The 25,387-nt window shown below is 44.9% G+C and overlaps 1 protein-coding gene across 1 annotated transcript in view; it reads right to left on the bottom strand.

Moving 5' to 3' along the window:
- Positions 1 to 25,387, bottom strand: part of UMODL1 (uromodulin like 1) — a 55,352-nt gene that overhangs the window by 19,766 nt on the left and 10,199 nt on the right. The window contains exons 3-12 of the mRNA XM_075713672.1: positions 18,993 to 19,154; positions 18,483 to 18,589; positions 16,315 to 16,507; positions 15,211 to 15,351; positions 14,301 to 14,420; positions 12,322 to 12,576; positions 10,812 to 10,924; positions 8,482 to 8,701; positions 4,774 to 4,911; positions 3,492 to 4,220 (exon numbers count right to left, since the gene is read on the bottom strand). Of these exons, the coding sequence (XP_075569787.1) occupies positions 3,492 to 4,220; positions 4,774 to 4,911; positions 8,482 to 8,701; positions 10,812 to 10,924; positions 12,322 to 12,576; positions 14,301 to 14,420; positions 15,211 to 15,351; positions 16,315 to 16,507; positions 18,483 to 18,589; positions 18,993 to 19,154 (2,178 nt within the window). The remainder of the gene's footprint in view (positions 1 to 3,491; positions 4,221 to 4,773; positions 4,912 to 8,481; positions 8,702 to 10,811; positions 10,925 to 12,321; positions 12,577 to 14,300; positions 14,421 to 15,210; positions 15,352 to 16,314; positions 16,508 to 18,482; positions 18,590 to 18,992; positions 19,155 to 25,387) is intronic.

The raw sequence follows: 25,387 nt of genomic DNA, 5'->3' as shown, positions 1-25,387 counted from the left end.
CACTGCCTGAGATTGGACTTCTATGTTTTAGGCAGGTATTGTAAGATGAGATGAATCACTCCTAGCGTACCAAGATCTAACATCTCAATGTTTTCTATGAATATAGGATAGTCTTCACCAAAGACTTCAAGAACTCTATTATCTGGCTAAGGATTCCGTTTAAGTTTTTTTCTGAATCGAGTTACCGGTCTTTACTTTCTGGTGTACCAGACTGCTTTCCTCCCTGCTCACATCTGTCCTGATTTCAACAGTATATAAGGCACCACGTTCCAGCTCTGAGACTGTCAGACTCCTATACTATGGGAGTTTTAGTCTCCCATATTAGCTGCTTTTTCTGAAGCAGCAAGAATTGAAAAGCAGGGCTCTGCATAAACTCTGTGGACCATGTTACATCAAAGCTGGTTCTAGTCACATCTGGGACAATAATCCTTTGAGCTGGGACAGGTACTAGAAGAAAAGAAGAAATAGTCATCAAGTAAAGCCTTGCAGGGGAGAGGAGAAAGTCATGCCTGCTTAAAGCAAGCCACCAAAGCTGGTGTCCTTTATCCCAGCATACTTGTGATCCCAAAGGAACCCTCACCACCACCAGTCACACCAAAGGATTTGGGATTGCTTTTTGCCATGGCTTGTCTGTCATGTGAACATAGGTATCTAGGAGATAAACCATATTTGATTATCTGATGGTGAGAGGGAAAATGTTCTGAACAATTTTCGAACAACAACAACAACAAAAAAAAAAGCATTTAAAAGACATGACAGGCTATGAAGGGTTGGCTGAGGTTGACCCTCCAGGTCAGAGATGTTGCCACAAGGAGGAGCTATATATTAAACTTCACCAAACATGGATTTTTGCCCTCTGAATTTCCTGCCCCGGACTAGTGAGATACCACTATGGGGGCTCTTCCTCTTGTTGCCCAGGCATAATCCCTTCACAGGCTTATTTCCCAGCAAAAGCACATGGCTAAATATTTGAGTCATCAGGAAAAGAAAACAAGTTTTTATAAACTCAACTTGTTTGTGTAGAATTCTTCAATTTGTTTTCCAGATGGAAGAAAACGACCTTTGGTTTTTTGTCAGTTAAAATTAGCTATTTTGATTTTTTTTTTCAAAATAAACATTGTTTTGTTTTCATTTAAAAAAAAAACAACACTTTTTTTTTCTCTTCCCTACACTGAAAGGGGGCAGGGCGAACAAAAAAGCAAAGCAGTAAATGGAGCTTTTCAATTAAGGTCAACATGGTGTTCAGTCCAAAATCCTTTGTTTTCTCCATTTGGCCACTGAGGTCCCAAATCAGCTATTTGCCCAGCTCTATTCCCAGGTCTCACCAAGGTTAGGCAGACTAAAAGATACAATGATCTGGACGAGGGGATTGAGTGCACCCTCAGTAAGTTTGCAGATGACACCAAATTGGGTGGGAGTGTCAATCTGCTCGAGGGTAGGATGGCCCTGCAGAGGGATCTGGACAGGCTGGATTGATGGGCCGAGGCCAACTGTATGAGGTTTAACAAGGCCAAGTGCCGAGTCCTGCACTTCAGTCACAACAACCCCATGCAATGCTACAGGCTTGGGGAAGAGTGGCTGGAAAGCTGCCTGGCTGAAAAGGACCTGAGGTGTTGGTTGACAGCTGGCTGAACATGAGCCAGCAGTGTGCCCAGGTGGCCAAGAAGGCCAACAGCATCCTGGCTTGTGTCAGGAATAGTGTGGCCAGCAGGAGCAGGGAGGTGATTGTCCCCCTGTACTCGGCACTGGTGAGGCCACACTTTGAATACTGTGTCCAGTTTTGGGCCCCTCAATACAAGAAAGACATTGAGGTGCTGGAGCATGTCCAAAGAAGGGCAACGAAGCTGGTGAAGGGTCTGGAGCACAGGCCTTATGAGGAGCGACTGAGGGAACTGGGGTTGTTTAGCCTGGAGAAGAGGAGGCTGAGGGGAGACCTTATCACTCTCTACAACTACCTGACAGGAGGCTGTAGTGAGGTGGGTGTTGGGCTCTTCTCCCATGTAGCAAGTGATAGGCCAAGACGAAATGGGCTCAAGCTGCGCCAGGGGAGATTTAGATTGGATATTAGGAAAAATTTCTTCATGGAAAGAGTAGTCAAGCATTGGAACAGGCTGCCCAGAGAGGTGGTGGAGTCACCATCCCTGGAAGTGTTCAAAAAACAGGTAGACATGGCACTCTGGGACGTGGTTTACTGGGCATGGTGGTGTTGGGTTGATGGTTGGACTGATGATCTTAGAGGTCCTTTCCAACCTTAATGATTCCTAGTTTTTACTAATAAATAATCCAGCCACCAAGCCAGGAAACGTGAAATTACTACTCTACCCTTAATTGGTTTAGTGGTGGTAATGTTAGGTTAATGGTTGGAGTGGATGATCTTAAAGGTCTTTTCCAACCTAAATGATTCTATGATTCTAAGAGAGAAGACAAAAGCTGAACAGGGCATGGCTGCCCAGAGCTTATCAGGGCTGGAGAAGTGGACACTGTGGCACTGGTGATCAGGACTGGTGGTACAAGAGAGGATGGAGAAGCAGTGGAGTTGGCCTTACATGGCTGAAAAAGAGGTTTTCCAGGGAGAAAGGAATGAGGGAGAACCAGAAGTGGGGCTGGATGAGCAGAGACCCCCAGGAACAGGAGATCATAGGGGAGGGGAAGAGAACAGAGCAGAGGGGAGTGCAGTCTGGGATCGGAGACAAGTGGAGGGCATGAGAGGCAGAATAAAGACAAGCAGAAACAAAACTGAAATAGGTATCACTCACTGGCACACTGAAGAAAAAATACATTTAGTGATGGGCGCAGACAGCAGCATTCCTATCCCAAATAAAACCATAATTTAAAGACCAAATCTGACTCTAACCTTGAAATATGATTCAGCTCCAATCAACAGAAAAATCCCCTAATTAGCTGCAAAACATCTACCCAAACCCAAACAGATGAAGCCCTCCCTGCCAGCCTAGTTACTCTCAATTACAGCTCTTGAAAAAGCAAGCAGCTCACAGGTTTCCACACAGCTCCTGCACACAGGGGATTTGCGGGGCTCTGCCTAATCCATCCTCCACTGAGAGGAATAGGAAGGCAGGTCGTTTGCCTTCCCGGGTCTCTAAGGTAACTCTATAGGCGGCTGCTGCCACAGCACCTTGTGCCAGAGCATGCAGGAGAAACCAAGATGTGTGGTAAAAGGACAAGCAGCATATGTTTCGATGAGCCACACTCAGTGCACTGTATGATTTGCTTCATCTGCTTTGAGATGAAGAAATGTAACATCGATAAAACTAACTGCCAAATCAGAAAAAGAAATGACTTACACATGCTGATTTAGAAAAAAGTGCCAATTCCTGCAAGAAAATAATTTTGACATAGACAAACTAGTTTCAGATGCCTTCATCCCAGGACCACTGATTCGAACTGTGCATTTTTCTGTACTCGGAGCGAGGTTTTGCTTCTCATGCGGCCAAATTACCACGCGTGCCTGCCCCTGCCGGACGCATACTCACTGCGGTCCATGGCTGGGCCTGGCATCGGGCTGGGAGCTGGAGAGGCGCCTGGCAGAGCTGGTGACCCCAGGGCTCCAGCATATTTCTCAGACCAAGAGCTGTTCTCCCTTCCTGTCTCTACATGTGCTCTGAGAGTGGTGTTGAGGGTGGGAATGCCAGCATCCCCTGTGGCCGGCAGAGCGGTACCAGGACCACCTTGAGACTTGGCTTGAGGCACACCAAAAGCTGTGTGATTTCTAGCGGTAGCAAAGGCTGTTTGATTTGGAGACAACAGCAGTGGCGAACTGAGTTGCTCTTGCCCAGCTGCGCCCATGGGCGCATTTGTGAGAGCAGCCGCTCGCTGTGATGCACCGGGGGAAGCCTCTGTCACAGAGCTTTGCTGCGATGGAGTTACAGCTGCTTGCCGCTCTGCACTCACAGCAAGTTCCTTGCTGGCTGCAACCCCCATGGGGCTGTTGTCCCTGCCAAAGCCCATCTGTGGTTCCAGGCTTTTTCTCCAAGGGGCTGGAGGAGTGCTGGTGGGAGAACGACCGTGGGGCATTTGCTTGTCACCCACGGGCAGTGCAGCAGGGAGGTGTACAGCGGTGCTCGTCTCGGAGCCTACAGCAGCCACCATCTCGGTGGTGGCAGGGGAAGCAGGGGCTGTAGGGCTTCCTTCTTCAGGAGCAAATTCTGTGCTGTTTGTTACTTCAGGAGCCATTGTTTCAGTGAGAGGGTCCACAATCTCACCTGCAACACAGCAAACACACATTGAAATGGGACCTCAAACTGGATGAGGAGGCACCAGGGTCTGACCTAAAAACGGGGTTGAGACCGCTCAGCCATGTGTAATAGTGTTACAGAAACAGGTCTTGGATATTTCATTAACACATTGTAGCATATTTGATTTTAACAGTGTTGAATCTGGTTTGTGCCTACACAAAGAAGCAGATTTGATTCCTGGGTCTCCTCGTCTGGTTCGGAGGGCATGGATCATTACAGTGGGAGGAAATCAGCCACAGACATACCAAAAGAGGAAAAAGTACGTGTCAGGTTTCTTAGCAGTCAGTCATTAGGCTAATCAAGAAGGATCTCAGAGAGATTTAATCTGAAGACACATATAAGGTTCACCTTCATTTTCAGAGACAGATCATATATACTCCTTCAGCCAGAGACCGCAAAGGTGCATCTATATACACATTGTGTGCTATATAAACAGTTGCAATAAAAGCAGAGGTGGAAAACCACAACTTATTCCAACCTTTCATGGTGAAGAGAAACTACATGCCAGTCTTTTGCTCACCCTCACAGTTTCTTCCAGGTCGGGATGGATTAGTATCCATGGTTGTCTTGCATCTGCACAGGTACGAGCCCATCAAATTGATACACTCTGCAAACACAGAGCAGTCATTCTCGGTGTGAGAAGCACATTCATCCCAGTCTGTAAGACCAAAACCAGAACACTGGTCAGACAGCCTCCATTCTGGCTGCACTAAGCTAGAAATAATCATGAAGTAGTCCTTTCTTCAATTTTTGAATTTATGAATGTGGTCTTCCTTTTTCATCATTTACCTGACTGCCAAGCACTCAGTGATGCAGAACACTGTGTTGTTATTCTCTCACATAAAAATCAACCTTTGTCCTTGTACTCTGACATAGATTTTCTCCAGGTAAAGACTTTTTTTAATAATTTTTTTTAGAAGTAAATATTTATTTGAAGTGAAAAAAATATTGTAAGTTTGTACTATAGCCATATCGAAAGCATACATTATACCAAGTTCTGTGTACAGTACCTACTGATACATCAGGTAATGAATAGATCTGTTACCACTAGCTACCAGTAGAAAGAATATTAAATAAAGACTTAATCCAAATAATTTTCTGCTTCCAATAAAAAGTAAATGCAAGTAACTCCCACAAGAAGGACTCTTCAGTTCTTAACAGAGGAAGTGTTAAGGGCAAAAACTCTTTTTAGAGAAGATTTCTTCTCCAAGGTAATACTGTAAAACTGACCCTATTTCTGGCAGTCTCAGAAAAGAGATCCTGGTTCATCAGTGCATAAATATGCTCTAAGGGTGTTCCTTATGTCTAATTTCAGCAGCTCTGAATCATTTAGAGATGCTTCTTTCATGGAGTTATAGACCTATTTTATTGCCAAGTCTCTTCACTCTTGAGGGTTTTAGATCTGGAGTCTTATATTACCGTTCGCACCCTGTTCCAGCAAATGTGCAAAGACCAAGTTAATGCTTTGGACATGAATAATCTCATTGAATCCCATGTGAGCCCTCATTGTGTGCACTCCCTTGTGCATACACCTTCACTGCCTCAAGGCCGTAAAGTGAGGGAGAGCAGAAAACTAGACTCAAAACTGTGCCTTGGGACAAATAATTCTGATCACAGGCTAGAAAATTGTTTTGAACAATGCATTATCGTAAGTGCTCATTCTGCAAACATGCAGAGATTAATCACTGTGATTATTTCTCCAAAACAAAAGAAAGTCCCCTTCTAGAAACAGAAAGCACAGAGCAGGTGTGTGCATGCGCATACACGCATTCATCTTTCTGCTTGCAGACAGCCTTCCCCTTTTACTTCCTTCCAGCTAATATTTAAATTCTTTTTCCTTTCTTCCTCATTAGACAATTGTTTTATCCATGACTGTTTCCATTAGACAATTTCATGCACCTATGGCCAGCATCAGCCTATTATGTTACAGCCTTACACTTAGAGGGAATACAGAAGTATGCAGGACTGACTAAAGCATGAGCAATGAAAGTACTCTCCTTAATGCCTTACTATGCTGTGAGGTAATTGTGACTCTTGATGGCTTCAAACACCATCTGAGAGATGCTCCCACGCTAATTGTCAAATAACTTACATTCACTGGCTCCATTGTCTCTGAGAGTTTCCTTTCTCATCACTCAGCATGGCTTTTTAAGCAAATTCCTTCACCCCTGATGGCCATGTTCAGTCACGCATCAGGCCAAAACACTTGAGTTCTCTTCTCAGCGCTCACTGGCACTAGTACATCACTCATGCACATACATGCACACACACACTGCGCTTTTTTCCTCTATAACCATTATATCTCAGCCAAGGCATGCTCTGTGCTCTCTTCCTGCACTCTTGGCATCTCTCTAGCCTTTCATGCTTGGCAAGTGGCTTCCCCATATACACACCTCAACCAACAGTTCTACTCCAAGAGTTATAAAAAAACCACCTTTGTGTTCGCTCTGATTACCCATTATTCCTGTAAGAGGTACATGCAATGGGTAAAAATCTGTGAAATTCCTTGCCTAATGATGTTGCAGATGCTAAAGGTTTGCATGACTTCACGGGGAACCCATGGAGGAGAAACCCAAAGAAATCACTTTGGATTCAGGGAGTCCTGGAGCTGAAAATAGTTGGTGGCTAAGAGAGTTTTAGTGACAGGCATTGTCTACACTTGCCATATGCTGACACTTCTCCAGTAACTGGCTCCTGGCTGCTACTGAGGATGTAATATTGTGCTAGATGGATCTTGGACCTGACTCAGCACACGTCCCTCTTTCCTTACCATGCCTCACACAACAGACAGCCATTTTAGTGTCTCTATTTATCATGGCAGTAAACTTAATAATTTATGAGTCTACAAAGAGAGGTGTAATTGCTCCACTCCCTTCATTTGCACTATCCCTTCTGACTTCTCATCCTTGCTGTTTCGAAGTTGAATTCCCTGCTCTGACACTGTCATTAAACCAACCTTTTAGCCTTTTGGTGGCCAGGCTCCATGGAGGATTCAGGTGGCATTTCTCCACTGGCACAAGCTGTGTGGGCTTACTGCCAAAGGGCACATCCCAGGGCTCTCAGGGGTCAGGAAGCAATACAGCCCATTATACAAATCTTTCCTTCATGGACTGCACTCCTTGGCCTTATTTTCCACATTTGACTTTAGAAAACTCCTGTCAAACAAATGCTTGTTTGGGCAGACCTAAGAAATAGACCCCTTTTCTCTACCCCTAAGGAGGAGTTGGCTGTGCTCCTGGCTAAGTGTGATGCTACTGGAAGCCACCTCGCTTTCTGCAATTAAAGTAACAGTCCAGAGCTATTGCCTTCTTCCTCCCCACTCTTTCGGTCCCAGGATCAATAATGTTTGTAAAGTATTTTGGCACACATCAGCATTTTGCAATTCAGTATCTGCTACCACTGTGATATTTATAGGCTTCAGGTGCAATTTGTCTCTTCTGTTGTTTTCCTGCCCTGTTCCCCTTAACCTCCATATGCTCTGCAACTCCAGAGGGAGTTCTCCCTGATCACAGTAAATAAACTTTTAAGGGCTTAAGGCACTGGGGGAGAAGAATAACCCATTCTGTTGGCTTTGGCAACTCTCTGAACTCTGGCTGGATTTGCCAGCTGGGAAACCTGAAGCCAGAACTTAGTCCTTTGAAGATAAAAATGGTGATTACTGAAGATCAAACAAAGGCCTGGTTTAACATAAATTCCATACATTAATCCCATTCACTGAGAGGACATTTGGGAATTTCTCTGGCTGGATTTCTATAGTGAAGATGTTAGATTTCTTAAACCCTGGCCCAAATACAGCCCCACAGCCTTGAAGCACAAAACTGTCTAGAGGACATGTGTATGCTAAAGGCTACAAATATTCCACAGTAATCCTATCTGCAATTCAGTGCGAGAAAGATATGGCAAGCTTCCAACTGCTCGCAAGGAGCAGAGAGGAAAATTAATAGGGAAATCAAGGGCTCCACTCCTCCTTAAACACAGTGGAGTGAAGCAGTGCCTGCAGGTACCTGGGGAGAGCCAATGTTGCTTCTTCTGAAACCTTCTGGGCTTATGAGCAAAAGCCCATGGAGGAGTTCTCATGTCGTGGTTTTCCCTCCAACAAACCACTGTAAGCTCCACATGCTTTGTCTCTCTGTAAAGTATTTTGCATTAAAATGCTGGTGATACTGTGCGTGATCGAAATACAAACCCTGTTTTGTTGCTTGGAAACAAAATTTTTTAAAAAAATTACCTTCTATTGCAGTGTTTTGCTGATCCACCAAAAGCGCAGAGCCATTGTACAGGTGAGAAAGCACCAGGGCAAACGTGGAAGCATCGACTGGGAACTCGGGGTCCTGCACAGTGATTCTGAGCCTCACAATGATACTTCCAGCTTGCAGGGATTCGGTCTGCACTTTCAGCTTCCCAGATTTGTATAAAGCAGAAATGTTGGCTGGAAATGAATTTTCAAGCTGAGCAAAGGGAGAGAAGCATCGACAATTAGGAACCCAACAGGAATAGCTCCTTTATAACTGAACTATGGTGGTACCATTTTAAAGATTTATATAAGCTCAATGTAGAAAATGTTGTAAAAAGAAAGGTTTCAAAGTATTTCAGAAATCTTAATTTTCAGAGATTACTGAGGCAAGGAGAAGTGTGAGTCTCCTTGGTGCATCTAGGTACCCTTGAAAATGGTACCCATCTGACCACTGGTCTTACAAAACAAATTTCATTTTGGCTCAAGGGAGCATAATTCCTTCTGCTCCTGTTTGCATGCATCACAGCTGAATTGGTCCGGTAAGTCTGCATGCATCAGACCCTTGATGTTAGCTCTGTATGTCATGTGAGCTTTTTGTCCCAAGCCTCCTATATATTCACCTCTGCACTCCCAGACCCTGGAACTTGGTCATCTCCACTATTGCTGGAGCAGACTCTGGCTTGATTTTGGCTGCTACCACCTAGCAGTCCCCCAGGCAGTACCCAGGCAGAGTCACCAGGGACCAGTCCCAACAAGTAATCTGAATGTGACCACCGAACTTTGGAAGACCCAGCCACATGGATGCAGGCTGGTTTGTGCCAATCGGTGTCCGTGTCAGAGTGGTTCAGGAGGTTTCATTTACCAGTATGGGCATAGCTTTAGCTCCCAGGGAACTCACCAGTCCAAGTCCAGCCTGCAGCCAAGTCTAACAACAAAGAAATCTCAGGATGAGAGACAAGAAAAATGGGGGTGGATAACTTCAAGAAAATGTGTTTGAGACAGCCCACCTTCAAGGAAATATCACAATTATGGTTGATTACCAATCCAGTAAGTAGACACATCAATTGAACAAGTGGTGTTACTCTGAACATTAAAGCTGGCATACTGCTGTTGATATTTGAGCTGTGCAGGAGTTGGCAGTTTTGCCTTACATCTCTAGAAGGCATCTCCGTGCTTGAGCCTTTTGTTCCTACATACACCTCAAAGCATGCCTTTGAGCATGCAATGCAGCACCATAAAGCAACACAGCTTTGTTCCCATTCAGCCAGAGTGTGCTCCAAAAATTCCTACAAACAAGCTGTTTAACTAGTCTAAGTTCAGATCAGGGTGGGGAGGCAAGAAAAAGAGAGGAGAGAGGAAATGAGGGGGGGATGTTGTGCTCCCAATCTCTCAAGGAGGCAAAAGCAACATGGATGGTCAACGCTCCTTTTCCTTCCCAACATCGTGACGCCAATTAGATCTGCATTAGTCTCAGAGAAGATTCAGTGACAAAAATCCTCATGCACAACAAAAGCAAACAATTTGAAGCTATGGGAAATAAAACCATGTCAGAAGGTTCAACTTGCAATTTCACATAAGCAAATGCCTCTTCTGTGCTGCCTTTGAAAGTATAGCTCCATTGTGGTTTTTTTCCTCAGATTTATATTCACATGTGTTTATGAGTCCCCCTTTGTTTTGGGAAAGTCTAATTTTGGATGGAGAGTCCAATTCCTCTGTATGGACCCTGTTCTCTACAGCCAAACTGTAAGAGATTGCTGCATCTGAAACACACCCGCCCTGTTTGGGAAGCTGAGAGCTGGTAACAGACTTCATGACTGAAGTTTTCTTTATGGCTGGTTACATCTGAACATGGACAGTCGCTACATGTGTGCATGTAATGAACTGTGCTGGAGAAGAAAGCCTGACCCGGTCACTTTTCCTTTAGAAGAAAGACATTTGATAGCAGTCAGATGTTTATTGAGAAGACAGTGCTGAAATGAATGCCAGCAATGTCATTTCAATAATCCATTAAAAAGCCTCAAGTCAATTTAGTGTGAGTTTATTGCCAAACTAAAGATCCAAGGAAAGGAGTCCCTGTTGCATGCCTGCATTTTTAATTCCTTTACTCTTCTGTAGGGGAAAATTTTCATTGGCTCCATTGTTAATAAGGCCAAGGGTTTGATCTGTTTAGTCAGTTGAATTTTGTTTTAATTATAAAGAAAGGTCATAGGAAAGGGTATGATGATTTTCAGGGGATATTCCAGCCAGGCATAAAATCCTGTATTACATTAAATAAATTCTAAATTGAAAAGAAAATACATTACACACAGATATTTTAGCATTACCTCTGTAAGCAACAGTCTTGAAAATTCTTCATATGCTGAGCTGCTGGCGTTATGGAAATCATCAGTGAAGTTGTAGTTGAGAATCCTCAGAGTAACACCAAATATCTTGGCCTCTGTAGGACACAATATTAAAACACAGACTGATAAAGCAAAAGAGGAAAGGATTCAGTCAAAACTGATGTACCCAGACCAAAATCTCAGATGATGGAGGGAAAAGGGTTAGGAAAGTTTGGTGTTAAACCAAGAAAATAAAGCCAATATTCTACTACAAGCTTCCTATACATTGAGGAGATGCACATACATCTGGTCCATAAAAATATTTAGATGCCTAATTACAACTGCATGAGAACTGGGTATACACATATCCTTGTGGACCTGACCCTACATAACTCCTGCATTTGAGTTACATGCAGGGTTGAATTGTCTGTGAGCTCATCTCTGGTCCACCAGTCACAATTACTATTTTTATCCTGATCTTGGTAGTGTGGATAGTATGACTGAAAACAATAACAAAAACCAGTGCATGCCACTTCTCTGTCTGGTGAGCCCTGGCAGATAACGTACAGAGCACATGAGCCAAAACCAAGAGCTAAGGAATCTATTAACCACTTCAAACAATCTGGGGCTGTTACTCTTTGGACTGAACTTTGGACATTTCTTTTTCTCAGGGGCTCCAACTTCATTCTCTGAAGTTCAGCCCCCTGTTTCTGTAACCAATAGACCTCCTACTTGCCCTCTACAATGGGAGTAATTTCCCTCTGAACCAAACTGAATTCATCCCTCATCTGATCAAAGGGAAGCCTCTTATGGATAAACATAAACAGGAGCATTCTCACTGTGGCCAGTATTAAATAGTTCACTGTCTGTTTTTTTAAGATATTTGCATGAAGGCTTAGGAAATAATTCAAGGATAAAGGAAAAGCAAAACTATGTTCAATCAACACAGCAGGGTCTTAGGGAACTAATATCACTAAATAATAAATAATTGAATAAAATTATGCAGGTATTCTGCAAGCTTTCTTACACAGCCCTTGCTATTCCCTTTAATCCTGGTAATTCATAAATATTCAACTGAATCTGGCCTTCCTCTGGGCACTCTTGTTAGCTCAGCTGAGCCCTTGACAAACCAGTTGACTGGATTTCTCCCTGGCCACAGCCGTCAACCAGGAAAAATGGGGCCTGATGGGAGATGGGTGGCAGCAGAATGCAGTGCCAGGCACCCAAAAAAAAAAAAAAAAGAAAAAAGACAAAGTATTCTAGCTTAGTCTGAAATCTGTAACAGTCTGAGTCAGCTCCAGCACTGCTGTATCAACTCAGGCCAGAGTTCTGCTGCCTGATACTCTGGATTGCATAAATGCTGGGGTAGAGGAGAGAATAAGTGCTGAAGGGGGTGGAATATGGAATTCAGGGAGGACCAAATGGATCATTGTTGAACTGCAAGTGAGTAGGGAGGAAAGGGGGGTGGGGAGTGGGGAGAGAGATCCTTTTTTTTTTTTAAGTAACTATTTACCTGTTTTGACATTTTGATGGAAGATGCTAGTTTTTCCACAGGTTTCATAGCTGATCTCTACTGAATACATTACACCTGCTTCCAGTCCAGACACATCCATTTTCATTTCCTCTGTCTTCAAGTTTTGTATAATCTCTTTGCCCTTGAACACTTGGACTTGGAACGTGTGGTTCAAAGTAGAAGTGACGTGCCAAGACATTTCGAAACTGTTGCTGGTAACGCTGAAGATTTGGTGGTTTCTAATTGCAGAGGGATCTATCACAGTCCCAGGAAGACTCATCAGAGAAAAATCAGCATTTCATGTTTAAAGCATTGTGCTATTCTAAATCCATTAGAGCACTCTGACAATCAGTAGGGGAAGCTCCTTTTTACATTACATCAGGACAGATTCTGTCCCTCTCACAGTACCAGGTACCCTCATCCATGAACAATCCCATTAGGGTGATTAATTGGGTGCTTACTCTTTTTATTTCCTTTTACTATACTTATTTGTGTTGAATCTCTAGTAACACTAATAATCAGCCAGTGAGCTACAGGTTCAAGCAACAGAAGTAAGTTTGGAATAGTCAGTCTGTGTACCCTACATATGTTGACACCTGCTATGCCTCTTGTCACTTTAATCATCAAAATGCACCTCTTCAGGCAAAGGCTGCCTTGATTTATGCCTGGAAAAACCCCACAGACCCCAGCTTTTACAGGCTGGGGGCAGAGTGGTGGGCAGCAGTGCACCTATTTATGCCATTCTAGTCCAGTGCAATCGTTGCCACATCAATGGGAAAAGACAGGAGCCTTCAGAGATGATCCCTCTCCTCAAAGGAGGAGGAGGTGTCTAAATTGGGTAGGATTAATTGCTCTCCAGCAGAGCCTGTGTGTCTCCACTAACTAGAAAGAGAGCCCAGAGTAGACACCTCTCCTGTAGACAGCTGGGGTCAGGTGAGATGAACACCATTCCCCATGCTAACCTAGAGACCGTGGCATGTTGCTGCCACAACTTCAGTTCTTTCATGCTAATAGCTAGCCTGAGAAAGAAGTTTGTTTTCTTAAATTGTTTCAATAGGGCACACTTGTTTCCAGGCCTCTGAGCCAGGTGGCTGCCAAACGCCCCCAAAGCAATACTGCCCCTGCTCCAGAGGGACTTCAGTTTAATTCCTCTAGCTTCAGCTTGGATTAGAAGTTCTGGATGGAGATCAAGAATATCCAGCCTGTCTCTCGGAACTAGGCAAAGAATACTTACAGCTATTTCCTCCCACAAGAAGAACAGGATGCTGTTATAAAAGCATTGTGACAACTCTCACCTTGAAAGGGCTGAAGTCACCCATATAAAGACAAATCTGCTGGGGTTTGTTCCCACCGTAGTCCCTCAGACAGCTATCATGTATAGCAGGGAGAGTATTCGCAAAGGCTAAGTCCAGTGTAGAGTAGCTTTGGTCAACCTACCTGACTCATGTCCCCCACCAACATCTTCACAGAGGCGAAAGCAAGAGGCCCGCATCCCAGTGGCTGTGGCCAGGAGGAGCTCCTGTGGTTGGTAGCAGATCCTCCCATACCTTGTTCCAGGACAAGCCTGGGACATGCAGTAAGCTGGGTCCAGGGCGAGTAAGTGGTGGTGGCCTTGCACAGCCCTCACCAGCGGGCTTCTTGCGCTGGAAGATTATCCAGCACAAGCCCTATGATGGGACCTGCACTTGAATGGTTCACCAGGCACAAGAGGGTCAAGAAGCCAGTACAGCCACCTCCATTTCCAGGAGGCCAGTAGCCATGGGAATAACAGTGGGGCTTCTCCAGTGGTCACAGCACTGCAGACCCCAATTCAAATGTCCTGTTGGGGGACCCTCTCTCTTTCAATTTCCATTCACTCCAAAATCATTACCAGCTTCTGTGAACACCCTCATGTAACTCAACCAGCCCCAGGACAAAGGGATCAAAAAGTGGCTGAATTAAAAGCAAGACAATATTCATTCAAAGCCAAGGTTACTTACAGCACCCAGCATCTGTAGCTTGGTTAGTCATGGACAAGAGACTTGAATTACTTATAGACGGAGAGCTATTGCTAATGTTAATGAGATCCAATGCTGAACTTGGAGTAGATGCTGCCATGCCTAGGAGAAAAATAGTATTATCAAAGAGTTAAAGCGTTCCTAACAAAGCAAGTCCAAAATAATACCATTAATGTTTTCCACAGCTGAAAAGCAGCAACAGAAGTAATATAAATAGAAGTGAAAATAAACGTATTATCATATCACAAAAGCATAAAGTAATACATTATCTTAATTTTTGAGATTAAAGGATTGTAAATTTGTTTTCTAACTAAAGCATTGAATCTATGAGCACTTATTTATCTCATTATCTTTAAGCCTATTAGCGGGCCCATTGATGTCTGCGGGCTGTAAGTACATGCCCTATATTTTGCTGAACTGGTACCGCAAAATATTATTTCACCCATTGCCAAACTCCGTCTGCCTCCAGCAGAGGACTCTGTATAATCCAGGGTGGGATTACACAACCACTGAGTCCCCGCTGCAGTCACACAGTCAAAATGGGAAGGAGAGTTCATGTACAAATAGTGTCACTAATCATATTTCCCCGGGGGCTGGGGAGGTGTACTGACACTGACTTTGCTCTGAGAAGCACTCAGGGTTTGAAGCTAGAGGGTTTGGCAGGTGAGTGAGGACAGCTGAGGGTGAGATAGGAGAAAACTGCCAGGTACTCTGAAATATATACACTGCATTTTAATCAGAAATAGCTAATAGCTGGCTTATGTGGCATCTTCTCCCAATAGGAGGAGAAGGGGCACTGTGTGCTCCAGAAATCTTTGCCTTGCAGGTGGCTCCTGCGATAGTCCTGCGGAAGCGTTCTCAGTATTTCCCAAGGTGAGACCTAGCTTCTTACCTTCCTTTCTTGGGCTCAGCTGGTGAGGGCTGACATCTCCGTGTCTTTGTTGAGGGTCACAGCTGTAATAACCCTCCAGATTTACACAGGTGTTTTTCTCAGGACAAGTGTTGAATTCAACATAGGAACACTCATTGACATCTATGAAGAACAACACACCTTGCACAGATATTGACAGCAGCATCAAGACTGATCTGCAATGTGTGTAGACTAGGCTCTGGATATGATAAATTCAGTGTAAATCTGCAGTAACTCTGCTGAAGCAATTCGGGGTGTACATGGGTGCAATGAAATCAGAATGCTGCCCGTCCCTGAAACTAGCCCCCATTCAGTTATAACCGTACCACTTTTTACTCCAGTTCACTGGAATAAGAGGACAGTTAGTGGCAGCTCTTTCTTACAGTTGCAGGATGTCATCCAAACCTAAGAGGTGTCAGCGGCAGAGCAAAGGAGATCTACCCAGTGATTTCACTGAAAGTTGGACTGAGTTTTCAAAAGTAAACACAGAATAAGAAATCATAACAGTGCTTACGGATGCATTTCAGGAGTGAAGATGTTCGGATAAATACACAGTAATAAGTCGATTAAAATAATTTACACCAAATATACTTAAATATTTACCTAGCATTTAAAAAGTAGGTAGTAATACACTACAGTAGTTAACACTCTATAAATACTCTTTGTTTCATGCAACCTACTGGAAGTAATACATGTCTATAAAAACAGACTAAATCTGTTTCCCAAGAATACTTTAAATACTTTTTTTAAGAGCCTGTTTAATACAACTAATGACTGTGCTACAAATTTTGAACACCTTTGATTTTTCATATGAAGATGATCTATGCTATGCTATTAGGAGAAAATAAACTTAATTGAGGAAGGAGGAGTATTCCCCTCCAAACTATTCACTCCAGAATAATTATTAACTAACTACAACTCTCTCCATCCTATAATGGATAGGTTAGGGACATATTTGCAAGGTTTACAAGATTCAGTACGCTATTTTTGAAAGCAAATTGATAGTCATACAGATGAAATCCCTAGTGAAGATGGATGAAGCCGCCTGAAAAAGCTTCCCCCCGTGACAGGATTATAATAATTAACCTTGCACTTCTGTGTCAATCACTTCATACACACGCTTCACAATGTCCTTCAAGGAAGAAGAAACTTCTGCTAGTGGAACTGGCTGATGCAGTCCAATGAGAACCTGGGAGGCCACTGTCCCAGTGTATACTTCTGCACGGTTACTCTGGATATGGTACACAGAGGCACTCAAGGGCTGTAATGCACCAGTAATCTGGAAAACAGGGGAACAAACACTTTGGTATCTCATTTCTTTATCAGCACAACTGTATGCCAATGAGGCACAACCAATGCAGCGATCATCATCATAATCTGAGTGTAGAAAGCACCAGTTCAGAAACCATAGCAAAGTGGCAACATTTAGGTCTGTATTTATGCAAGGTGAGCTCTTCTAACTACCACATTTTGCAGCAGAGTTACAGGACAGTAATGCCAAGCTAAGGGAGGTGTGGAGCATCGTGTCAGATCTCAAATGCTTAGGCAGGAGGATGCAACCCAGGAAGATAAGGAAGAAGTCTCTTTGGCTTGTAATGTTTAAACATCAATACCTCAGTAGACAGAATATACTTTAGACATGCTATTACAATTCATCTGTAATAAAGCTATCCAACACTTCTTATTTCAAGCAACTAAAAAGACTGCTGGCAAAGGGAATAGAAAGATAAAGAAGAAAAGCAAGAGACGGAACAAGAAGGCTGGGAGTAAGAGACACAGAGAGACCCCAGGACTGACCAAGCTGTCACAACTGTGAGTCAGGGATCAGACAAGGAACACGGTGGTGGGCTGATCATTAGGAGTCAGTGGGGCAGACAGGGCCTGGAAGACATTCCTCTGAGTAGCAGCTCACTGCAAAGCTTCAGTTTATATTTCCTATTTTTTGCGTGCTTGACTTTGCCATAACTTGCTTTAGACCAAGATATGAAAGTCTTCATAGATCACTGCCCTCTATTCCTTACCATACAGCAACAGGACCAGGGTTTCGAACTTTTTTAGGATATGAGAACCATGAATTCAGGTAGGAGGAAGAAGTAAATTCATGCAACGTCCCCATACTGCTGCTACCTTGTATTCTTCTGCCTGTCAGTGCCAGTTGATGATGGGAGAAGGGTTTCCTTTGCTACTAGCCCACTTCCAGCTGGAAACTGAGAAGGACTAGAAATAAAAATGGAGGGAAACAGGGAACTGACCTCTTGGGTACCTTTCAAAGGCCACATCCAAGCCTGGTTTTCTCCATGGCATGGTGATATGTACTAGGGAAATGCTTCAGGTTTATGGCCTGGAGGGTCTTTGTCCTAGTTCAGCAATCCATTTCCTAAATACCGCTTAGAGGACAGAGCAAGCCCCCCTGTCTAAGCGCAGCTTTAGTTTGCAGCCTGGTTCTTCCTGCGGACCCTCCTTTCGGGAAGTGTGCCTCACCCCTCTACTAGGGCTGTGTTTGTCTTGGTTGCTTCAGACTCTTCCCACTTGCCATGTCGGGGATAGGGAGAGGCACGCCGTGCTGCTGTCACGTGGCCGTGCACACGTTGCTGCCAATGCTGCTGCTAATACATGCACAAGGCACAGCCTTGGTCCTACAGCAAAAGCAACACCCTGCTGTCTCCTCCAGCACTGCTTCTGTGGCAAGAATGACAACAAAATGCCCTTGACCCAGAAACAGTCCCCTGCCATAATCCTGGGGTTTCACAGTGAAACTTCTGGTGCTGCTGAGCCCACCTGCCATGTAGATCCCAGTGCCGTAGATCAGGTTTGTGTCTTGAAAGGTTTAACTCAAAACTCCTTATCAGAAAACATCATGCTTTGCAGGTCTTGAAATCCAGACCCTGTTGGTCATAAACCCAAAACTGAACTGAGCCGGAGCTGGAGCAAGCAATTCATAAGCAGGAAAAAACCCTATATTTCAGAATGTCTTTAAATTGCCCTCAGAAGAGACCTGAAGAATTTACTAAAGAAGCTGATAAATCAATGTTACTTGAGCTCCTTGAGGATGAGGCTGACATTCACCAATTAAGGATAAATTACGGCCCCAAAAAATTATCTGGCGGAACAGAGGGGCAGCGACTGCCTGGCAAGGTTATGTCCAGCACAGAGGACTACGAGATCCCTCCTGGGCTGGAGCAAGTGATGGTTACTGAGTAACAGAAACATGGACACAACGAGCAACACACAGGAGCATTTATGTTTATACGTACCATAGAGTGCAAAAGGCGTGAATGATTCAGAAGGTGGGAATCCACTCTGATTAATTCATTAAAATCCATTTTCACAAGCACTGTCACATTGTACCAGAATGTTCTTCCTGAAGCGTACAAAATAAAAAAGCCAAGTCATCTCAGGTCTGATGCTATAGAAAGCGACAGAGCTACAGGAAGGCTCTGAGAAACCGAAGCAAGCTTTAACTCAGCAAATATGAAGGGCCGACGTACAGCCATCGGCTATGGCCTCATTTGCCATATGCCGCAGGCAGGGACACCAGCGAAGGAGAAAAACCTGAGCAAGGTCCACTGGACCCGCAGCACCCGTGGTTCAGCGCTCATGGGTGCAAGTACTGGAAATGAATATCCTGGAATTGATCCAAGGCAGATTTCCGTATTTGTTTTATGAAGAGCTATGGTAACAATTTTCCTGACCACTCCCACCCTCAGAAGGAAAAATTAAGCATATTTCTATTAGAAGCAGTGTTGAGTTTATCAGTAACATACCCTCTGGCATTGGATCCACGCAGCCTGCTCCTTTGGATGAGTTGCAGCATTTTTTAAGCCCTGGACATTCAGTATCGAATGTGCAAGTATAATCAGATGTTTCCATATTCTCCATTGGACAAATACCAGGTCTTGAGGCAAATACACTGGATCTATTGAGTGCTAAGAATAAAAACATTTCTGAGAACAAAAATATAGAAAATTGTTTCCACAAAATTGTGCTATTTAATTTACAGCAAACACCTCCTCCTCATTTTAGAAGTGCATCTGTTCTGAGATTTTCATGGGGAGAACAGAGCAGCCTAAAATACCATTATTTCATTTCAAGAGTATAAATGTTCTCAGATTTTTATCATCTCGTTCATGACATTTCTGTTACAGAAATTTTGAATTTATAATTTTCCATTAACAATTATGGGTGGATAGATAGATAGATTGTTTGGTTTTTTGTTTGTTTCTGAATGTGGAGACATTGAAGCACTGCAAAACAGAAAATGTGCCCGATCTCAGATGACTAATCCAAGTAATATACAATGATCAAAGGAAACAGGTAATGTCTAAGCTAGAAATCGGGAGTTTTCATTTAACCTTTTGTTGCAACAAAGGTAACCTTTAGTTATAGTAATTGAAGACGTTATGTGAGAGTGGAGACAAAATGCTGTTCTTGGGTACAGTTCAGTGGGTTACAGAGAGGGGCAGGAGATCAGAACTGAGCCCGTCGTCTGCAGCCTGGCAGCACCTGCTCCCTATCAGCCAGCCAGCCAGCCCAGGAGGTCGGTAGCCCATGCCTGACAGCCCTGCAGAGAGGGCAGCTAAGGCAGAAGGTTACCACATCCCAAGCCAAGGGCAGATGATGGTCCTGGCTCAGTGCCAGCACATATTCTTCCCTGAAGGAAAAGAGAAAATATTTCTAAGCTCTATGAACACTGCTTTCACCCATGCTCTCAAACACAGTGCCAAGTAATGCTCAACGCTAGTCTTTCCAATCAACCTAAAAGATTTCTCTTTTCTATTCATTTTATGCCTACAGGTTTTTGGTCCTACAAAATCTTGATTCGTTAGTGGGCAATTAAAGTCATCGACTGGACATGCAATCATATTTGCGTAAAGAAATAGCCTATTAAGACCAGTGGTTTTAAGACTGTGGTTTGTGTTTTTTGAGGGGGCCAAAGTATGCTTGTCAAGGGTCTCTGAAAGGTAATTAAGAAAAGTAAGCATAGCTTAACGATGGGGGTCCACACCTCCACTGAAAAACCTGCCAAAACCCACAAGCTGGAGAACATTGCACTGAGTTGAGACCTCTCAGCAGCATGCAGGTTCCTTGCATGTGTAATTTCAAAGATTTGCATGCAGAATACATGGGACAGCACTTTCCCACACTCTTCTATAACAATACACTGTGTGTGCGTATTTTGTGTGCACACAGTCAATGAGCACAAGCTTTAACAGGGCTGTGAGTATCTTTCAGGTAGAGTTGGTGTTAGACCCACAAGAGCTCTGGGCAGCAAATTAGGAAACTCTATCCCCACCCCTGACCCCAATGAAGGGCTGGCTGCCCTACAGGGAGAAGGATTTGTCCTGCTACCTAATGCAGCCTAGTGTGGGCCCTTTCATGCCTGCAAACCAAGGGCCCTTGCCCTCCTTAGTCTTCCCCAGGACCAGCTCTGCCTCCAAAGTTCATTTTGAGTCATAGGCATAGGTTTGCAGTGGGAAGACAAAAAAAAAGGAAAAAAAACCCAAAACCCTGCTCAATCTTACTTAAGTTACTTCTGGGTCCAGCAAGACCCAATAGTCTTATTCTGCTTCCCAGCATGGTCCAGGAACCTCTGCTTCTGGCTCTGGGGTGGCACTATGGGCCATTCTCCCAAATGGGTCCTACTGCTAGAAAGCCTCTTCCCTATTTCTAGTCTAAAGCCACAATAATGTGTGATACACGCCAAGTTGCCCTTAGATGAGTCCCCCACACATTCCCAGTCTCACGCGATTGCTCCATCCCAGCCTCCCACGCAGCCTCTCACACCGGGAGCTTGCACAGACATGAGCACCAAGGGATTTCCCTGTGTTAATATGTCACTAGTGCTCCTTACTATTCAAACCAGGTGGATCTTGGTAAGCTTGACACAAGCATCTAAATCCCTCCAGCTCTGAGTTTCAGGTGCTGTTCAAGCAGGTTTGAGGTTCAAAGCAGCTTTTTCCATCTGGGTATTTTTTTGGCATGTTTAACTGTGGTGTAAAAGATTTAATGAGTCACATGCAATCTCAGAAAACACTATTGAATCCTGGCTGAGTGCCACACTAGCCATTTATCTAAAATCAAAAGGTCATCATTTTCGCATCAGTGGAAACGGATGGATTCACATCACATTTCTGCCTAATTGTACAGATGCACTTTGAAAATTCAATTTATGCTCTCCACTTGAATCATCTTGGGGACAGTCACCTACCAAGCAACACTGACAGCACTGGGGAGCAAGCCAGCCAACTCCCCTGTCAGTCACATAAAGTACAGGCTTCTCTCCTCCATTATTTGTACAAACGTACAGAAGTAGAAATGCAGTACCCAGTGCTTAGCAACGAAAGCTCAGTTACCAGCCTGCCTGCATGAGAGCTGCCGGGTCTGCTGTGACAGCAGGATGGGGGCATCTCCCCGAAGACAGATGCTGAGGGACAACAATAGCTCAGCTGTAACCCCCTCCCTCTCTCTCCTTCCACCTGGAGGGGCTGGGTTTCACCCAGAGGGTGCAGGAGACACAGGGACCAAAACTTTGCATCTGTCTCAGGCATCAGAAGGTGGAGACAAATCTATGATATTATAGAAAGAGCTCCTGGCAAAGCCTGTTACAAAGGCAGACTGACAGTTTTCATCACATGACCCCATTTGGGGGGTCTTTGAGCATTGCTAGACTTTACCTGCTCAGATGGATGTTTTCCATCCCAATTGCCTGTCCAGGGGTTAACCGGCATGGAGGGCATGTGCTGGCTCAGCATTTGACAAATATTTAATACCTTTCCCTGAAAAGAAATATCATTCACTAGAACATCTTCAGGAGCCATAAGCTGAAATTCAGCAAGGACACAGGTGTCGGACAATGGAGGAACATGGCCTTCGAAGCACAAAATCAGTCTGTGCATGCTCAGAATAAACTTAATGAAATTTAGCCACTGCCACCTCCAACCAGTTCATCCCACCATCAGCACCACAATGTGGTCGTGCTCTGCCCTGTCGGCACTCACACTGGCAATCAGTGGAGAGCTGGCAGAGGCCCCTGGTGAGCTCACAGCTTGGATGCAACTCTGGGTACCCCTGCTTCCCTTGGGGCCTGCTGGCAACAGATGGGGTACACCTGTCTCAAAGGGGGAAAAGGATCTTTGCATAGGACTTAGCAGGGCTCGTTGAAAGAGCTTTAAACTAGATTTGAAGGGGGAAAGGGATAAAACCAGGCTCACTAGAGATAAGCCTGGGGACACCACGCCAATGTTTGAGGGACAGTGCGCTAGCGAGATCCTTCGGTCTGCCATCTCAGTGGAGGTAGGGGATGGTGATCCACATGGCAGCAAAGATGCAAGGGTTATTGATGTGTTAGAAACCACAGAAGCACCTGAGAATGGTCGCATAGGAATTAGGTCTTCTCCCCCAAAAAAGGTGGCAGGATCAGTAGCCCAACTGACGTGCAACTATACCCATGCACGCAGCATAGGCAATAAACACGAGGAGTTAGAAGCCATTGTGCAGCAGGAGAACTATGATATAGTTGCAATCACAGAAACATGGTGGGGTGACTCGCACAACTGGAGCACTGCAATGGATGGCTATAAACTCTTCAGAAGGAATATGCAAGGAAGGAGAGGCGGTGGGGTAGCCCTGTATATTAGGGAATGTTTTGACTGTCTAGAGCTTGACAATGGTGATGAAAGGGTTGAGTGTTTATGGGTAAGAATCAGGGGAAAGGCCAGCAAGGCAAGTATGGTGGCAGTCTGTTATAGACCACTCAACCAGGATGACGAGATGGATAAAATATTCTATGCACAGCTGGGAGAAGTCTCATGATCACTAGCCCTTGTTCTCGTGGGGGACTTTAACTTACCAGATGTCTGCTGGAAATACAATACAGGAGAGAGGAAACAGTCTAGGAGGTTCCTGGGGTGTGTGGAAGATAACTTCCTGACACAGCTGGTGAGTGAGCCAGCTAGGGAAGATGCCCTGCTGGACCTGTTGTTTGTAAACAGAGAAGGACTTGTGGGTGATGGGATGGCTGGAGGCCATCTTGGGCACAGTGATCATGAAATGATACAGTTTCTCATTCTCAGAGAAGTAAGGAGAGGGGGTCAGCAGAACTGCTACTTTGGACTTCTGGAGGGCAGACTTTGGCCTGTTTAGGAGCCTGGTTGACAGATTCCCTGGGGAGGCAGTCCTGAAGGGCAAAGGAGTCCAAGAAGGCTAGACATTCTTCAAGAAGGACATCCCAAAGGTACAGGAGCAGGCCATCCCCATGTGCTGAAAGATGAGCCAGTGGGGAAGAAGACCAGCCTGGCTGAACAGAGAGCTTTGGCTGGAACTCAGGAAAAAAAAGAGAGTTTATAGCCATTGGAAGAAGGCACAGACAACTCAGGAGGATTACAGGGATGTCGTGAGGTTATGCAGGGAGAAAATTAGAAAGGCCAAAGTCCAGCTAGAACTTAATCTGGCTAGTGCCACAAAAGACAATAAAAATGTTTCTATAAATACATTAACAACAAAAGGAAGGCTAAGGAGAATCTCCATCCTTTATTGGATGCGGGGGGAAACATAGTGACAAAGGCTGAAGAAAGGGCTGAGGTACTTAACACCTTCTTCACCTCAGTCTTTAATAGGAAGACCAGTTGATCTTGGGGTACCCATGCCCCTGAGCTGGAAGACAGGGATGGGGAGCAGAATGAGGCCCCCATAATCCAAGGGGAAATGGTTAGTGACCTGCTACAGCACTTAGACACACGCAAGTCTATGGGGCCAGATAGGATCCACCCAAGGGTACTGAGGGAGCTGTCGGAGGAGCTTGCCAAGCCACTCTCCATTATCTATTAGCAGTCCTGGCTAAACAGGGAGGTCCCAGTTGACTGGAGGCTCGCCAATGTGAGGCCCATCTACAAGAAGGGCCAGAAAGAGGATACGGGGAACTACAGGCCTGTCAGCCTGACCTCAGTGCTGTGGAAGGTTATGGAGCAGAACATCTTGAGTGCCATCATGTGGCACGTACAGGACAACCAGGTGATCAGGCCCAGTCATCATGGGTTTATGAAAGGCAGGTCCTGCTTGACGAACCTGATTTCCTTCTCTGACAAGGTGACCCACTTAGTGGATGAGGAAAAGGCTATGGATGTTGTCTACCTGGACTTTAGTAAAGCCTTTGACACTGTTTCCCATAGCATTCTCCTGGAGAAACTGGCTGCTCATGGCTTGGATGGTCGTACTCTTCACTGGGTAAAAAACTGGCTGAATAGCCAGTCTCAAAGAGTTGTGTTGAATGGAGTTAAATCCAGTTGTTGGCCGGTCACAAGTGGTGTTCCCCAGGGCTGAGTACTGGGACCAGTTCTGTTTAATATCTTTATCAATGATCTGGACGAAGGGATCGAGTGCACCCTCAGTAAGTTTGCAGATGACACCAAACTGGGTGGGAGTGTTGATCTTCTGGAGGGTAGTAAGGCTGTACAGAGGGATCTGGACAGGCTGGATCGATGGGCCGCAGCCAAGTGTATGAGGTTTAACAAGGCCAAGTGCCGGGTCCTGCACTTGGGTCACAACAATGCTTGGGCAATAGTGGCTGGAAAGCTGCCCATTGCAAAAGGACCTGGGGGTGTTGGTCAACAGCTGGCTGAATATGAACCAGCACTGTGCTCAGATGGCCAAGAAGGCCGATAGCATCCTGGCTTGTATCAGGAATAATGTGGCCAGCTGGAGCAGGGAAGTTATTGTCCCCCTGTACTTGGCACTGGTGAGGCCGCACCTGGAATACTGTGTCCAGTTTTGGGCCCCTCAATACAAGAAAGACATTGAGGTGCTGGAGCATGTCCAAAGAAGGGCAACGAAGCTGGTGAAGGGTCTGGAGCACAAGTCATATGAGGAGCAGCTGAGGGAACTGGGGTTGTTTAGTCTGGAGAAGAGGAGGCTGAGGGGAGACCTTCTCGCTCTCTACAACTACCTGAAAGGAGGTTGTAGTGAGGTGGATGTTGGTCTCTCCTCCCAAGTAGCAAGTGATAGGACAAGAGGGAATGGCCTCAAGTTGTGCCAGGGGAGGTTTGGATTGGATATTAGGAAATACTTCTTCACTGAAAGGGTTGTCAAGCATTGGAACAGGCTACCCAGGGAAGTGGTTGAGTCACCATCCCTGGAGGTATTTAAAAGACATGTAGACGTGGTG

This window comes from Pelecanus crispus, chromosome 1, assembly GCF_030463565.1.
Source record: "Pelecanus crispus isolate bPelCri1 chromosome 1, bPelCri1.pri, whole genome shotgun sequence".
Taxonomy (NCBI): Eukaryota; Metazoa; Chordata; class Aves; order Pelecaniformes; family Pelecanidae; genus Pelecanus; species Pelecanus crispus.
Note: the sequence above shows the minus strand (reverse complement) of the source record. Positions and strands in the feature narration are given on the sequence as shown.